The sequence below is a fragment of the Branchiostoma lanceolatum genome, chromosome 7 (assembly GCF_035083965.1).
Source record: "Branchiostoma lanceolatum isolate klBraLanc5 chromosome 7, klBraLanc5.hap2, whole genome shotgun sequence".
NCBI lineage: Eukaryota > Metazoa > Chordata > Leptocardii > Amphioxiformes > Branchiostomatidae > Branchiostoma > Branchiostoma lanceolatum.
This window is the reverse complement of record NC_089728.1, coordinates 1474415-1491273: the sequence shown is the minus strand read 5'-3', so window position 1 is coordinate 1491273 and position 16859 is coordinate 1474415. Positions and strand designations below refer to the sequence as shown.

At 46.9% G+C, this 16859-nt stretch overlaps 1 protein-coding gene across 1 annotated transcript; it reads right to left on the bottom strand.

Annotated features, from left to right (window-relative positions):
• Nucleotides 1–10691: 10691 nt before the first annotated feature.
• Nucleotides 10692–12771, bottom strand: LOC136438504 (zinc finger protein SNAI2-like). Its single transcript, XM_066433314.1, has 2 exons — nucleotides 12517–12771; nucleotides 10692–11501 (listed from the first exon to the last, which is right to left on the bottom strand). The coding sequence occupies exons 1-2, from the start codon at nucleotides 12584–12586 to the stop codon at nucleotides 10810–10812; spliced, it is 762 nt and encodes a 253-aa protein (XP_066289411.1). The 5' UTR covers nucleotides 12587–12771; the 3' UTR covers nucleotides 10692–10809.
• Between the last annotated feature and the right edge of the window lie 4088 nt (nucleotides 12772–16859).

Here is a 16859-nt window from a genome sequence, read left to right as displayed (position 1 = left end):
CTTGGTGTAACAGATACTTTCATAAAGTTTTGATTCATGTAAAACCGAAGACGACCTTAGGACAGTCCACGTTAATCTTATCTATAAAGTTTTGTTTTGGAGTCTGTTCCGTTACACCAGTCTGTCGATTCAGCAGTCTGTGCGGTTAGTCAACTTCCAAACGCGCACATCGACTTTTCACCGACTTTTTAAAGCGACGTGACCGGAAGGCTTGGTCGTGTGGATTTCGCAGAGGGAATTTGTGACGGATTTGCCGTGCTGTAATGTTTGCGTTTGTGTAAATGCCAAGTTTATGTTTTAGTCCATTTGGGCTTTTGAAAAGCTCGTCTCCAAGATGTTGAAAATCGTAACGTTTTCTGGTCGCGTGTCAGAAAAGCGGGGTAGCCCAAAACGTTACAAGTTGATCCCAACGTCTGCTTGGAGATTCCGAACCGAGAAGGCAGACCGTCTGAAAACGCCACAATCATGTACCCCAACTTCCCAACATCTGCTTGGTGACTGTGCCTACACCCCCTTTCAGTAGAGGCTGCGACTGCGCAGTGACTTAAGATTTGACAGATCGATCCACGAATTTCGTAGATCAAAGAACGAATTTTAAACGTTTTTTGTTGTTGTTTTGTTGTCTTTTTAATCATACTAACTTTTCCATCGGCATCGCGTATCATACCCCAATTACAAAATGAAAATCAAGGATCACACAAATCCAATTTTGGTCGCTGTACGATCTCTCAGCGATCGCCGTTAGGTAGAATACCATGTCGCTGTCTAGTGGAAAGGGGACCAAGGTCCAGTCGCAGGTGGGAGGCGCTCTATGCCGAAACGCTCCGTGGAGCTAACAGGTGGGAATGGGTCTATACCGGAACACTCCGCGGATGTTGACAGCGCTGTTGGACAGGGTTACACCGGCCGTCTGTCTTCGGCGCTCGGGCGGCAGGAACTCCGCCAAACTATCCCGCCAATTCACGCTGCATTAGCGTTCACGGAAGCCGGGAGTGTGGGAAAGTTCTGATCTCCAAGCAGAGGTTGGTGGGGAAAGATCGTGACGTTCTTATCATATGCCCCGTTTCTTGCCCGCTCCTTTGTGGGGAGAGCGGACAAAAAACGGGGCATACGATGAAAAGGTCACGATCTTTCCCCACCAACCTCTGCTTGGAGAGTTGGAAAGTTGTGATCTACAAACAGATGTACGGATCCAGTTCGGGTGGCAATGTGGTTTTGTGGTTCGGTTGTTGACTTAGAATCTAAGGGTTCTGTGTTCGAATCCATAGCAGGCCCCAGTGTTGTGCCCTTGGGAAAATGAGTACCTAACTTCGGTTACAGTCCGGTCCACATACTGTACAAAACTGGCGTGTTACGTCTAAATGTGGTTTATCGGTTATGCGGTCGGACAAACAAACGAAAAACCTGACAAAATGAAAAGCTCCATAAAAACGCACAAATAGCCGGGTACTAACTTCTGCTTGGCACAGTACCTTTCAGCGCACAACTTGAAAGGCGTACACAATGCCGCAAAATGACATACAAAACAAGTCGGAATCTCGTGAATTCGCGCTTGGCTGGTTCATACGGAAGCTGAGACTGTGGGAAAGTTGACAGGTTTTGCTGATCAGACTTTCTACAAAATAACAAACAGGTTTATAGACGTAATCTCCAAGCAATTGTCAGAGAAGGGACAATCGTTAAACGGTTGGTTGTCCTGAAATGGTTGCGTGTCAGAAAAAGCACATTACGATTTTCAGAAGCTTTGCCCCTACCAGGCTCTAACGTTATAGGTTGCAGGAAAAATAATAGAAATTGGCCAAATAGACGGATAGAACATGCCAGAGCCTGAGGAGTATAATAAAGCAGGCGGAAAATACAGTTTGCAACCTGCGGCTGGGGTGTAGTCCACTGTGTTTTGTTTTGTTTCGTTGTTGCTAACAAGTGTATAGACTTAATTGACCTTGAGTCAGGCTACTAAACACCAGCTTCTGCTGGAACTGCCTGAGTGTCATCATGTTTAATACTTCCAGTCTCAACCTCTACTTCAAAGTTTTGTGAAGGTAGAGACTGGAACTAAACAGGATGACACTTAAGCTAGGTGTTTAGCGCGCTGTGTTTTGTTTTGTTTTCAACGGTTTCGCTGTTGCTAACAAGTGTATAGACCTTGACTGGCGGAAACTCCGAGAAAGTTACGTGACTCGACCTTATTTCAACTTCCTTGCGTACTGTAGTTAGTATCTCTTCGCTCCTTATAAGGATAGAAAGAAGCGTTTTGTTTGATGATATCTTGGTAATCAACAAAGTAAAGCCCTTGTCACACTTGTGCGTATATACAAGTCCGCATGAGTTGCGTATTAACATGTTTTTGGTTTGGGTTAAGTTAGCGGCCGAATAAGTGATTTCTTAGGCTCGATCACTAGGCTGCACAACGGTGGGTCAACGCAGAAAACAACTTTTCCCCACAAACCTTACTTAAACCCAAAAGATGTTAATGCGCAACTCACGCGCACTTGAATATACGCTTTTGTACGTGTATCAGTATCTATTCGCTCCTTATAATGACCGGAAGAAGAGTTTGGATCAAAATTTCCTAGTTGAATGATCAAGAATGTAAGGCATTGTCATGTGTTACGTAACTGTTATTGTACGTTGCAGATTAGAGATCATTAGATACCGAGAAAGGGAACCCCACGCACGCGTCATGTTTGTGTCTTCCTCACAAAGCGCGCGCTGAAGTTGTGTCGTCAGCCCAGGTATGCCAACGTCACACAGCGCCGCGGGGCTCGTCTGGGCGTTCACCTGTGACGTAGGACGTGACGCATGAAGGTATTAACCTCCACCTGTCTGAGGTGAGAGCTCGGGGAGGCCGGGCGGGATGTAAACAAGCCGCGCGAGTCGGCGGTAAGGTCAGAGCGGGCGGCACGCGGGGATGCATACCGCCGGGATTCCTGCCTCATGACGTCACCAGCGCACAACTCCGGCAAAAACAATGTCGACCATTGATCGTTTTGGACTTGAAATAACGCTAGAATGACTTTGAAAATATCGGGTTAATCCATAATCTAAAGCCGTAGATTTCGACTCAGCGTTGAATGTATATAACATGTATACAATGGCAACGCAACGCTTTTAGTTATTTCGTGTCCCTCTAGAGCTCTTGTCGACATGTCCTGTGGGTGGGGAATTTGGACTCAACGTTGTATCTGTTATTATTCAAATGTCATGCTGTTCAAGTGGCAGCATGGATATACTAGTAAGTTGCGACAATTGAGTCCATCGCTACTCCGTCTTGTCTAATTTTTTTATGTCTTCTGAACAAATAAAAATGTATAGTAAACTTGAAAAGTTTCACGCATCATTTGGAAGAACGTGTTTGTGTCTACATTGTGACAGTGTTGTTTGTGTCACTACAGATAGGTCACTTTGAACTTGAGTACTCCGAACGTCTTTTCAAGTCCAAAGTGCCCGTTGTTTGTTGTCCGTTTGTTTTCCTTCCCGTTGTGGCTCCTTCACATCTGTCTGCACAGGTGTGTGTTTGTGTCTCAGGTCTTCAGACGAACCTACAAGACACAGGCGGGTCCAAACTACGACTTGAGGAACGTTTGTGTCTGTTTCCGTACCGATTTATAGGTGTGTGTCTACGAGAGAAGTAGACTACGACGTCTAGTACAACTGTTAAAACAGCAACAAAACAAGTGTAAAGCCAGCCACAGCTTGCCCAACCTGGGACTTGAAGAAAGCTTGCGTCTGCTAGCTCCCGTTTCTTGGCCGATTCCCACGAATGCGAGAACAGGTGTGTGGTGTCTCAAGTCCTCAGACGAACCAATAAGACGTTCGTTGGCAGGTTTTTCTTTACTGCCGTGCTAGACTTCATAGCGTACTTCTCTTGTATAGTACAGATTTTCTCTGATCTGTAGAAAGAAATTAAGTGGAGTCTTCTACAGAAGTAGGCTAAAGTACGCTTCTCTTATTCTCCAAGCAGAAGTGTCGATCTGTGGCTAATATAACAGTGGCCGCTTCCCTGATAAGAGCTGTAGTCTACGAGAGCAGTGGACAACGATGTGTATTACAACCATTAAAAAAGAGTAAATTTCCCTCCACAGACGGATCGGCATCGCTGTCCAACCTGTGACTTGAGGAAAGCGTGTGTCTGCTTCCGTTTCTTTACCTATCCCCACCTGTCTGGACAGGTGTGTATTTGTCTCAGGTGAGAAAAGGTGTGTAGCGGCCTCAGGTGTTCAGACTGACCGCACAACACGGACGCTTCCGTTCGATTGTTCGTGTCTTCTCGCCCCAAATCTTACTCATCAAAGCATATAAGTATTTACAAAATCACAATGTAATGGCCTTGTCGCCACATCCTGGGCGTCGATATTGATTTGGATTTTTCAGTAATAGTTGAAATAGTTTGTCAATGTAACATACGACGTCCACAAGACAGCAAAAACTCCACCAGGGTAGAAGAGTATATGTAGGGTTGTGGTATACATGCTTGTGATATACGGTGTGAAAAGAAAGAAGAGAAAGCTGTTTGGGGATTCCCCCAAATTTGATCACTTCTTCCTCGGGGATTTGATTTTTAACCTTCTTGGGGATAGCCCTAACCACTAGCAGAAAACTATAACATTCATTCACTGTCTTCTGAATTATATCATGATCTATCCATATGCCTAGGTCAAATGTGAGAAAATGTATCCTACATCTACGGTTTTATGCACGAAATGAAAAGACAATGACAGAGTGTTTTTCAACGTAAGACGTTTATACAATGTAGCTTCATCATTTTCACGATGGTAACAATTCAGCCATGATTGACATCACCAAGATCACACCCAGTCTGACACAGTGTTGAGAAGAGTCAGTCCTTTGTTTATGCTGTGTCTGGGAAGGACAAAGACAACACGTCATCTCCTGCCGGCACTCACCTGTCGTCCAGACGCGAAGAAAGGCGCAGAAGAATGTGAAATCTCCCAAGGGTGTGACTCGAAACTTTCTTTGCCAGGAAACGGCACCTGAACCTTTGAGTCAGAGCCCGCAGGTCTGTTATGTTGTAGTTTTAGCCTGGTACCCGTCCTTCTTACTGCGGAGGGACAGAAGGGACCCGGTAGCTATGATACTATATTGATAGGTATTGTAATACGGCTGGATTTGATATTTTTTCAGTAGCCTTGGTGCCATCCTATTTTGTTCACCCGGGCTCCCTTACTCGCTCACTCAAAATATGGGAGTACCGCGTAACGTTACCGCCATACCGGTAAACTAAAGCTATGTATATTGTGAAGGTTTTAAAAAAAAATGACCGTGTTTGAGCGTGCACAGTCTTCCCTCCTAACATCTGCTTGGAGATTAGGAAATCGGACCCTGTTGCGTTTTTTGCTAGCCTGGTATCCAGCCTATTCTAGCTGCCGATTCTCTAAGTAAGTGTTTATCAGGCGGAGACGAAAGTACACTGGTGCCAGACTGTTTCCAAAGCTTACACAGACCAGGCTCCTCGGCTCTAGGCCAACATGCCCCCGATGAAACTCTACAACAGACCCCCTGAGTTAGAACCGCATGATAGATACTGTATATATCATACTGTATAGAGATCGGGGTCTGGCAGCCAGCCCAGCACGAAAGAGAGTCGGTAGCTATATAGGTTTGGGTACAAGCCCTGAGTGCAGCGGAAGTTACAGGTGAAAACGCGCCCCACCGACTTTCCTGGCTGAGACCAGTGATGAAGATGTAAACATGACTGTGAACTTGAACCCTCTGTCGGTAGTCGGTACTATCAAGATGAGGTCAGGTGCAAGTATAGACACCCAGGACTTGTCGTGTTTCTGAACCAGCCCAGACAATACTTTTATATAACCTTTGGACCTGCAGTTTTAATGGACAACATTGCAGAAGACAAGAGATGGGACATTACGCCGAAATACGTGCCGGGTGACTTCCCGGGGCGGCCTGCGGGCTGGGGCGGCGGACGGACGGTTTCCTGCTGATAGGGACCCGGGACGGCATCAAAGGACTCCGAATTACCCGTTTTGTTTACCAGATGCGGTCGCGGAGAAGGCGTATCATTTTTTTTATTAAAAAGACATTTGCCAAATTTCTGGGACACTCGCCTGTAATCCTTAGCCTGGGTGCCATCCTATTTCTACCGGGGGCTCCTACACTCGCTTCCCTAAGGCCCTGGTAGAAATAAGATGGCACCCCGGCTAGATCTAGTAATCCTAGCCTTCAGCTAGGAAAATGTTTCGATCTTTCCTCCCAACATCTGCTTGGAGATTATATCCAAGGACCGTCCTAACAGGTGGCAGGGTGAAGAATGGGAAGGCGTAGAGTCAATTCCAAGTCACCGAGAGGGTTTTCAGGAATATATAGATAAGTTGAAACATGTCAAAACTTTCATTTTTAATTGTTTGAACAATCTAAAACTATTTTGACTGAAATATTCTTCTATCTAGAAATAGTTCAAACTTATTAGAAGCATTACCTGAAAACCCTCTCGGTGACTCGGAATTGACTCTATACTGTATGTTTTTGTTTCCCACTATTCTTGCCTTTCTCTCGAGCAAACAAAGGTATCTTCATAACGTTTACTTACTTATTAGCCCCCGAGATTCACTCGTTCGGAATTTTGCGGTGTCGCAAACGTACGCACGCCCACCTCGTGACATTTGGCGGCGACCCCTTCCCTGTTTTCATGTGAAAGTCTACCCAACAACTACGGAGGTTATAGGCAAGCTCGGAACAACAAAACGCCCACCTTCCAACCAAAGATCAATCTGGACTTTCCGGCCACTAACTACCACACTTCCCTGTCAGTTCAATAGATCTTTGCGGGTTCGACTCTACATATGTTAGACAGCAAGTGATAAAATCGGCAAGTGGATGTGTGTGGTTTTGGCTCATTTTGGGGTGGCTGTAGCCTCTACCAGGCCCCGCGGATGGCTGGGAAAATAGTAGAAATTGGCCAAATAGAGTTATAGTAGAGTCTATGCTATAAAGGGAGTCGGCTACGGAGAGATGGTCCAATCTGCCATCCTGACGGAGCCTGCAAGTGAAACACTGGCAAATATTCTCCCTACTGATAGCCGGCGTAGTCTACTCTCCAAGCAGAGCTAGGGTTTCGGCTGGTTTTTAACGTGTTTTTAGGCGTTTTTGTCATGCCTTCTACTTTGTCATCGTTTTTGTTGTGTCTTGGGTTTGCGAGACAAAAAAAAAGATGACAAAGTAGAAAGCACGACAACAACGCCTAAAAACACGTCAAAAACCAGCCGAAACCCATGCTCTGCTTGGAGAGTAGGCGTAGTCTGGTAGAGACTAGGTGGCTGTCGGACAAGGCAGCCTGTTAGTCAGAAATCGTCCACATCAACATCTGCTTGACTTGGGTCTACCTGTTCGCTTTAGGCAGGTGCGTTTCAGACAACAACAAAAACGCACTCCATGAAAGACGTTTCGTTTAAAGATAAGTAAAATCTGTTTGGAGACCAATAACGCACTCTATTTGTTGTAAAGTTCGTCGGCTTTTAAAGTTTTATTCTAGTACAATTCTCTATTGTTGTGCTGCTGTCTTGAAAACAAGCACTAGGTTAGCCTCTACCTGGCTCCAGACGTGGCTGCAAGGAGTAGAAATCGGCCAAATTGTATCTTCCTACTCTTTCCAGTCATGTCTGGTCGTCTGGGGCCTGGTAGAGGCTAACACGTACCTGAGCACAAGGTTACTAGAAGACTCCCCAAGCAGACGTTGGATTCCGGTTGTCTTCTTATGCCGTTTTTGTCGCCCTTTCGATTTTGTCAGATTTTCGTTTTGTTTGCCAGCCACACGGACTAAAGAAAACCTGACAGATTAGAAAGCCCGACAAAAACGCCTAAAAAGACGTCAAAAACAAGCCGGTGTCAAACCTCTGCTTGGAGGGTAAAAACGCCCGAGTAATGGACCACTAGAACGTGTAACCCGTAACCCTACTCTCCAAGCAGAGGATGGGTTCCGGCAGGTTTTTGATGTGTTTTTAGGCGTTTTTGTCGGCCTTTCTACTTTTTCATTTTTTTTTGTCTCTATAAACCCATATCGCCACTTCCGCGGGTGGACAGGGCGGGTCGCGATGAGTCACTTCTCGGCTTCTCCCTCTGTTGTCCTGTTGACCTTGACAAAGCCGGGATTACAAGGTCAAGGTCCCCGCCCTCACACGTCTTAACAAATTCTTAAGTCATCCTTCTTAAACTGTGGGCAGGCGGAAACCACAGATTTGTACCGGTGAAGGCCACCAAGGGATGTATGGAGGAAGATGCAAGGTTGGGGGCCCTGGACCATACTGGACCATACTGTATTAGAAGCCATGCGTTCCGGCGTACAAGGTGTACACTCTCCCTCTCATAAATGTAAATTCCTCTACTTAGAAACATCCGACTAGAACACAACAACAAAATTTAGATTCAATCCTCATGCGTTTTGATAAACAGACTGTATATCAACCCATACAATCGTGAGCGAGAAGAAGCCGAATCTGTACGCCAGAATTAGAGAATACGACACTAGTACCAACATGTGCATGACTGGTATGTTTGTAAACATGTCTTTATTGTGACCTGCGCCTTGTTGGGCAAAATGCACAATATAGGTCTCAATTCATTACGTTTTCTATCAGAAAAAGACATATTAGTTATTCATGGTATCAAGCCTTTGAATATCTTCATATCTAGATCATTCTCATAGGCCCTAGATTTCTTTTTATTTCTGTTTCATTATAATGATACGACAGACACAAGAGGATCTCTTTCGAGTTTTCAGACCGTGCGTTTAGTTTTCGGGATTGTTTTCTTTCTGGTCTCAATAAACCTAATTTGTAAACAGATATAAGCAGGATATACGCGTTGCAGGCGGTCCTGCCCGGATCAGCCCATCATGTTTCAATTAACATGTCGTTCGTGTTTTGATTACAATTTCCGTTTGAATGGACACATGCTTCTGAAGCCTAGCCTGGGTGCCATCCTATTTCTACCGGGGCTCCTACATTAGCGAGTGTAGAGATCTAGGAACCACCCGTAGAAATAGGATTTTTTAGGATAGCGAAAGTAGGAGCCTCGGCAGAAATAGCATTTTTAGGGTAGCGAATGTAGAGGCCCCGGTAGAAATAGGATGGCACCCAGGCTATGTGAAGCCTGCTATGATACATTATCAGGAAGACACCAGACATGCCAGAAGTTCCGAAAGTGTTCTATGCTAGTTCACTGCGGTCTACCCGGCAAATTTTGTCTATCTTTTTGGACAATTTCTACTCTTTTCCCAGCCTAAAGAAGGGTCCGGGTGTCTCCCCAGTATTTTTAGTTAGCTACGTGGCTTTAGGAAGATTCTGTATGTCTTTTAGATAGAGAAAAAACGCACTAGAATTCATATGGACGTTCAAAACGTGCGAAACGACTAACAAAAACTAGCTGAAGCCACGTATCTTCTTGGACATTACGTACATGCACTCACAGTCATACCACGGAACGAAAACAGATGGGCTTTCAGACGGAAGTATCGTTACGAACAAGCGCTTTTATTCATCAACAAAAGCTTTGTTACTCAAATAGAACCATAACATCTCTCTCTTTCTCAGTTTCCTGAACATAAGCGTTATCTCTGGTAAAAATCTGTACATAATATATACGGAATGAAAAAAGATGGGCTTTCAGACGGAAGTATCGTTACGAACAAGCGCTTTTATTCATCAACAAAAGCTTTGTTACTCAAATAGAAACATAACATCTTTCTCTTTCTCAGTTTCCTGAACATAGGCGTTATCTCTGGTAAAAATCTGTACATAAATATACAAAGTTATAAATAACTCAACGTTGAAATAAACAAAGACTCAAGAACAAGTTATAGTGTTTCCGCTGCAGTAGTATATGGATAATAATCACGCTCTCCGGTCTCTTTGAGGGGCTACCAAAAAGCAGTTAGCCGAATAGACACACTCAAGAAATGTTCAAGGAAATGTTTAAGAATTCTCAAGATCCCGTAGCAACTACGAGGCTATTTTGTCTGATTAGAATCGGTTGCCTGCTTGTTTTGGGAAGCCCTACAAGAAGACTGGAGAGCGGGGCTATCGTGACCCGGGGTCAGGGCGACACATCTGGGCCAGTGTCCCACATTTCTAAACATCGGCGGGTGCGGAAATAATTTGTCCACCCGGCAGTGGGAATATTTACATTTTTCTCACAGCGTCTCAGCAACAAGGAACCTAAACACGCCTACGCGATACGGCTACGGATATCCGTAACACAACAGAAATGTTTTGCAAATCACTTTTGCAGTTCGCAAAATTCATAATCGTCACAACGTGTGAAGAGTTTGAACGAGCGGCCGTGTTGGCATGTCGGCTACACAAATATGCACCCCGTGGTTTTGGCATTACAAAGCAATACTGGCGGCGTGGAAACAAGTCGGAAAAACAGCGGTACATTTCGGAAATATCTACTACTTTCTAACAGATGTGGAAACTGTGTATGTAATTATCTTTACCGTCTGGGTGGGTGTAAAATCCGGAACGGATCCAACGAAACCGGACCGGAACCTCTGAAAACGGAAACGACCGACCTTGACGGTTAGGCAGGACATATTCCACCCACGGAGGAATCAAAACAAGTAGAATACCGTGTCCACGGTACGTCATAAATAATAACAAATAAACAAAGTTTCTGTCAGTATTCCTGGCACGTTCGAGCGATGGCAAAGTCTCTCGACGAAGAAGTCAACTGAACATGTAGTTTCAGAACTTGACGGGTCCTGTTTTCTCTTCACAACGTCTATGTTTTCTCTCTGTACACAAAGTTCATATACACAACGACAAGTCTTTACGGCTAGTGGTTAGGAAGACAGCATCCCGCTTCTTCGTGCTTCGTGAGGAGAGACATTCTTGAGAACGTCTTGGAACAGTTCTTGCAGCTGTACTTCTTGATGTCGCTGTGCGTCTGTAGGTGCGCGCGGAGGTTGGAGCGGTCGGCGAAGGCGCGGCTACAGTGCGGGCAGGCGAAGGGCTTCTCCCCCGTGTGTGTCCGTACGTGTCCCTGGAGCAGCCACGGGCGCGAGAACGCCTTGCCGCAGATCTTACACTTGCAGGGCAGCGTGTGCGTGCGGATGTGCATCTTGAGCGCTCCCAGCGAGACGTACACCTTGTCGCAGTACTTGCAGTTGAAGGCCTTCTTGCTCTGCGTGACGCAATGGAACTGCTTGTGCTTGGTCAGTCCGCTGTAGGTGGAGTACGACTTGGCGCACTGCGGGCACTGGTAACGGGACTGGTCACCGCTCCCACCGGACGGCGTCCGCTTCTTCGTCGGCTTGCCATGCGGGGTCTCCCCGCCGGGTAGCTCCGCCTCCATCGGTAGCGGCGGGGAGGCCCGCGCCGGCGGCTCGGGGGAGAGCGGCATGGGCGGGAGACCGCCGAACTCCATCGCGGCTTCGGACGGGTAGCACAGCGGGACGGGCCACACCGCGGGCGGGGGGACGACCAGCCCCGGCTCGATGATCGCCAGCTCCGGGAACGGTTTGATCACTGCAGGGCGAAAACACATAAAATTGCACATTAGTATTCATTCCGATACAACAGCGGTCAGAGACAGAACAGTTATCTGTTTCGTGTCGCACGTCGAAGAACAGAAAGTACAAAATACAGCAAAGAACATTCGAGAAATGATCGAATTTTCATCACAAGGCTTCCCACAGTAAATCGTCAAGCCAAGTTTAGGCTGTTGATTTCATTAACATCTGGTTGCGAATGCCAAAAGTAATCTGTTGAGACTTGTAAACTTTACACGATCCGGTCCACCCCCTTCCGACACCCCCGTAGCAGAGTTAGGCAACAAGCGCCCTTCTGTTGTGGAGGCGCGAACGGTAATTACCCAGAGGTTCTGACGAAATTACGGATAAAACTAGATCAAGACTTGCTTTAGGGCGAAAGTCGGGGCAAGAGAATCTACGGAAGAAACACAACAACAACAACACGTGCTGTTCGCGTCATTTGTGGCGGCCACAAACAGATACAAAACACATCACACCGCCCGGAAATGTGTCGACATCCTGTCAAAAATTTCCTCCACAGCTGGCCTAACGAACTAAACAAATTCTATCAACTTTCCCACCAGCTCTTTCACCATGAACAAATGTAAAATTCTGTCTGGACGTATCGTGCTTTTGGACCTACTTTACGGACAAAACATAAACCTTGCATGGCGGGAGTTTTTACCCCGGGGTAAGTTGTTCGAGGCCGCGGACGCCCTTTACAAAAGCGTACGGAAGGGCGCCGGAAGAACACGTTGTATAGAACGGGGGAACAACAACACACGGCCTGCAACATTACTTCACATGGGGGCTTAGCGCCACTCCAAACTCTCGTTTCGCCGTCTTACTCTCCGTTTGTTCGTCCCTTCTTAGACTCAAGAGGGCGAGGAGAATACGTGTATCGTGAGAACACCCAAGACACGGGTTTGTCGAGGACCCTTGTAGCCGGGTCGTGTGGCGCAAAATCAACCTGCTACAAGCAAGGACACGTTCTCGAGAACTTTTCTTACCTGAGTCGTCGAAACGTGGCTTCTTCGTCGCGTGGTGCAACTTCTTCTTAATGAGAAAAGACCGAGGCATGGTTTCCGAGGGAAGGTAGAGTAACAACCGGGAGAAACTGGAACTGAACGTGGCCGTGAGATTTGTTTTCTTCCAGCGGCGCGGTGAGAGAAAACTTGTCCGGTGGCTGTAGCGAGCTGTCACTTCACTTTCTCGCGTGCCTCCGCATGCCAGGAGCAAGTGGCGAACTGACTGCCGATGGGGTGTCAGGTGGATTTAAATTAAACACTTGTGGTCAGCCGCAGCCAATCACAGCTCGGTCACGCCTACAGCCGACCAATCAGGGGGTAGGTTTCACGCTGGGAAGCCCCGTCTACGTAACGATGTCACTGTAGCCAATCGGATGGATTTTACAGGTGTAATGAACGTTTTTTTTTCTCAGCGCTTCCAGCCGTAACAAGTCTTTTATTTATTTTCCGAACCTCAAGTGGCATCAAGGAGGTCTTTGGCGAAATGAGGGATGGAGGGTTCAAAGCGACGCGGCAGTTTATGGGGTGGAGGAAGGACGACACTTGGCGGGCGCACCGCGCGCGGAATGCAGAGCGGATTCCTGCGGGCGCGCCCCGGGGCCGGACCGTGCGCACGCCGCCGAGGCGCGGGGGAAGCCTGCCCGGATTGGTACCACCTGTGCGCCCGAGCGGGCTCGGACAGGTGCCCCGGGGCGGGGAAACGAGACACCTCAGCCCGACAGGTGCAAATCTTGAGTGCCACTTCTCGAGTCTTTACCTGTGAAAGTTTGGAGACGTGTTACTATAACAATATACGGAGCGGCCGTCCCATCAAGGTTCAAATGGCTGGATTCAATTATAAAGGCACCAATTAGAGATGGGGAGAGAGAATGATCGCCCCCACGGGACGTTAAACCTGACAACACTGTCAGCAAGAGTAAAGAAAACCACCACAAAACCACCACACAGCCCTTCCATGCACCTTAGCCCTCTAATTTTTCACGGCGGTTCTGAAGTGTTGAGTTATTTTACGCTAGGAGACGACACGGTTTACGTATGCAAGTTTACATTTTGGCGGTCGCCACGCTTTCTTCCAAATGTCACAACAAACCCCAAACAAAACAACCCACGCTTTTTTTTTCTCGCTTGAACGTCTTGCCAAACGAATACCCTACAAAATGGCACAGAGACGAATCTCTAGCTAGATTAGAAGGTACGGTGCGTTATGTGCGGTGCCAACCCGTGTAGGAATGCCTGGGCAGAGACACCGTTAGTCTGTATCACGCAAACTCCAGCTGTTCGGGGGTTTCTCTCCCCTCTCCGTGGGTGGATAGCCGTTACAGGCGGCGGGCGGACACGGGGCTTGGTTGAAACCAGGCTAAGACACCGTGAGAACCGGGCAATACCCCATTGTGTATCACTCTCTGTGGACCAGCATACAAAACAACTTGAACATATGGCGACTGTTTGTCACTGCTGGTGTGTACAGCGCGTTCTGTGTACGACAAAATCACGACAAAGATCTTCCTTCCTGGACCTTAGGGCTCTCTCTTTTCTCAAAACGCATGGACTTGACGACTTTTGGCGCCAAGGTTATCAGGTAAACTTTATGAAGGAGTGAATTTGCGGGCGGGAGTGCGTAGGGGTCCGGCCGGGGGACGAACAGACCCGGCCCTCCCCCGACCTGGCCGGCTCCAGATGTTCCTAGGAAAAAAGAGAGCCACGAACTCATTAGAACGCCGAAATTCGGCATCTTTTCAGGCGCTAACAATAGCTGAGAACAATACGGGGGGTGTAGATTTGGGTCAAATTCGCGGTTGTAAAAAAAGTGTGGTGAGAAAATAGAGCGGCCGCGACAGGTACTTTTGGGGTGGCGAAAGGTCAAACCAAGTTCACCGTGGGATGCATATGACGAGAGATAGTCTCCACCTGATTTCATTGGTGCCAAAAAAGAAAAGAAAAGCAGAAATTGTCCATGAATAGGGTGAATGATTGGCGAAAAAAAGTTAACTGTTCACAAATCGGAAACCGTTAACCGTGCTCAGCAAACATTATCAGTTATAATTGTTTTTTTTGGCTCCTAAAAGCGCATAACACGACAGGGTCCAGATAAGTGGGTGTGGATGTGAAGGAGACGCAGGTTGGTGTTATCGTCCTTCGGGCGGTAGGTGGTCGCTGCCCGCCGAGTTTAGATCAGGGTCTCGGCAGCTGGAAGTTATAACGGGAGTGATGACGGCCGGACCCAGCGCGCAGCAAGACCCCGCGTTCCACAAGACACAGTTCTAACACTAGCCTCTGTAACAGGCTGTGCGACGGGCGTTTCTTGATATGATTGAAAACTAGTAGCGATCTTCAAGTGTGCAGAAGATCGTAGCGTGTTCTCAAGGAGGTGTGAATTGAACTTCCTTGTTTTTCTGTCAGCCACCCCATTGGGTTAAATCGGTAATCTGTATCAACTTTCATGGGCGGGAAAAATAGCAGAAATTGGCCAAATAAACTGAATAATGTCAATGTCCTTCCTTGAATAGTCTTCTTGACCAATTTCTACAAAACTCTCACATTCTCTCACAGAGAGACAGAGAGAGATAGAAGGAGAGAGAGAGAGAGACACACACAACCCAGAAAACATAACCTGCTAGCGGATGCTGTCTGAAACGCCTGACTGTTTCAGAATTTTATCCAGTTGCTTGAGTAACTATTTTTGGCGTATCTTACTACCTGGATGTCTAACCTTCATCAACGTAATAAAGATTACACTCTAGTATTCATTTTTTATTCATCCACGGCTGAGCCCGTAGCGAGGCTAGTCAGACCCCTCGTTCCGCCCTGCCGTTCCCCGGCTCTGGAGGCCATCAGCTCCCAGCCGTGCGGCACGGCGCGCCCGCGTCAAACGATGTGTGAACGCCAATCACGTCACAAACCGGTGCTGGCAAGATGGAGCTAGTCTCTACCAGACTAACTACGCCAGGGTTTCACTTGCAGCGGGCGAAATGTGATCTTCACTGTGGACTGACTCTACTGGCTAATGATTCCTTTTTCTGCCGAATTCTACGATTCATACGCCCGTAAGAGGGCCTGGTGGAGGCTAGATGGAGCGGGGTTACTGGACGACATTTCTTCACGTTGCTGGTAAAAATAAACATTGCAGACGCTTTTCCCCCATTCTAAGAGTATCCGCCTCGAAAATGAATTTTTCATCAGTTTAACGGAACATTCTCTGCAAGGTGCAAGGAAACGGAAAATAAATACCGGGAAATCAATTCTAGTAAATTCTTTGAATTGTGTTAAGAAAACCTACGTTTCTCCATTGAAGGACATTTTATGGTGTCCTTGACTCCTTGCTTTTTTTCCACGACGAAGTGAACTCAAAGTTACCTGCAGAATTGAGACTAGTTAGCAAGTCTTTATGTCGGAGTTTTCCCACATGTTGGAAGTTTAGAATCTGGCCGTGCCTCGCACCACGTCCCAGATCTGCGCAGGTATTGACAACAGGTTGGGTTCGATGCAGAGATGATCATCAGTCATTCGGTCTTTATCGCCGCGAAACCTCTGTTTTCATTCGCATGCATTAATGCCACATGGCTGACACGTCATTATGCACTGTAGATAAAGAACTCAATTGAAATTTCATGCACGTAACGTGACCTAAGCCCCCTCACTCTAATGACAGGAAGTTTCAGAAAGACGCAAATATTATAACAGTATTAGTAATATCCCCGACTTTTCTCTCACGGAAGGGAGTGTGTAAGAATACACCTTGCGCCGACCGCGGAGAAAGTACCAACCCTTGCGGTTCGCTTTGTAAACGGAAACTTTCCCTAATGCCACACAACTTCCTACAAATCCGACTACATACACACATTTGAACGCAGAGTCCCTACGCAAATAGAAACCCGGGAAAAACACACAGAGCGCGATAGCGAGAGGCTTGAATCGTACGACACCGCGAGTAGACGATATCTGCATGTGATTACAACATAATCGGCCTCACGCGTTATTTCCGTCCAGTTTAAACGTTCCAAGGTTGGGGAAGTGTTTATAATGATACTCTGGCTCGATCCTATTGTTCACTCTCTCACACGATCGGCCTTGCGAGGCTCCGGCAATCTTTTTTGTGTGTGTGGGAATTTTTGAAGAAGATACTATACTCTATAGTGTTCGGTCATGGTTTCGAGGTATGATTCGATAGGTATGGTAGTGGTAGTGAAACGGTTCGAGCAAGGAGGTTTGGTTCGAGGTTGTATGGGTTAGACTTGTTCGGTGGCGTGAGTGTGTGATTTTCACGTATGAGTATGATACAGGATATGAGCAGATGTCAGGAAAAAGCATTTTATCATGGTTTCTTT

What these genes read in the sequence shown, in the direction of transcription:
- LOC136438504 (XM_066433314.1), bottom strand. Translation starts at nt 12,586, where the DNA reads ATGCCTCGGTCTTTTCTCATTAAGAAGAAGTTGCACCACGCGACGAAG. An exon ending in GCCACGTTTCGACGACTCAG is followed by an intron (nt 11,502 to 12,516) that starts GTAAGAAAAGTT and finishes TTCGCCCTGCAG; the next exon opens with TGATCAAACCGTTCCCGGAG.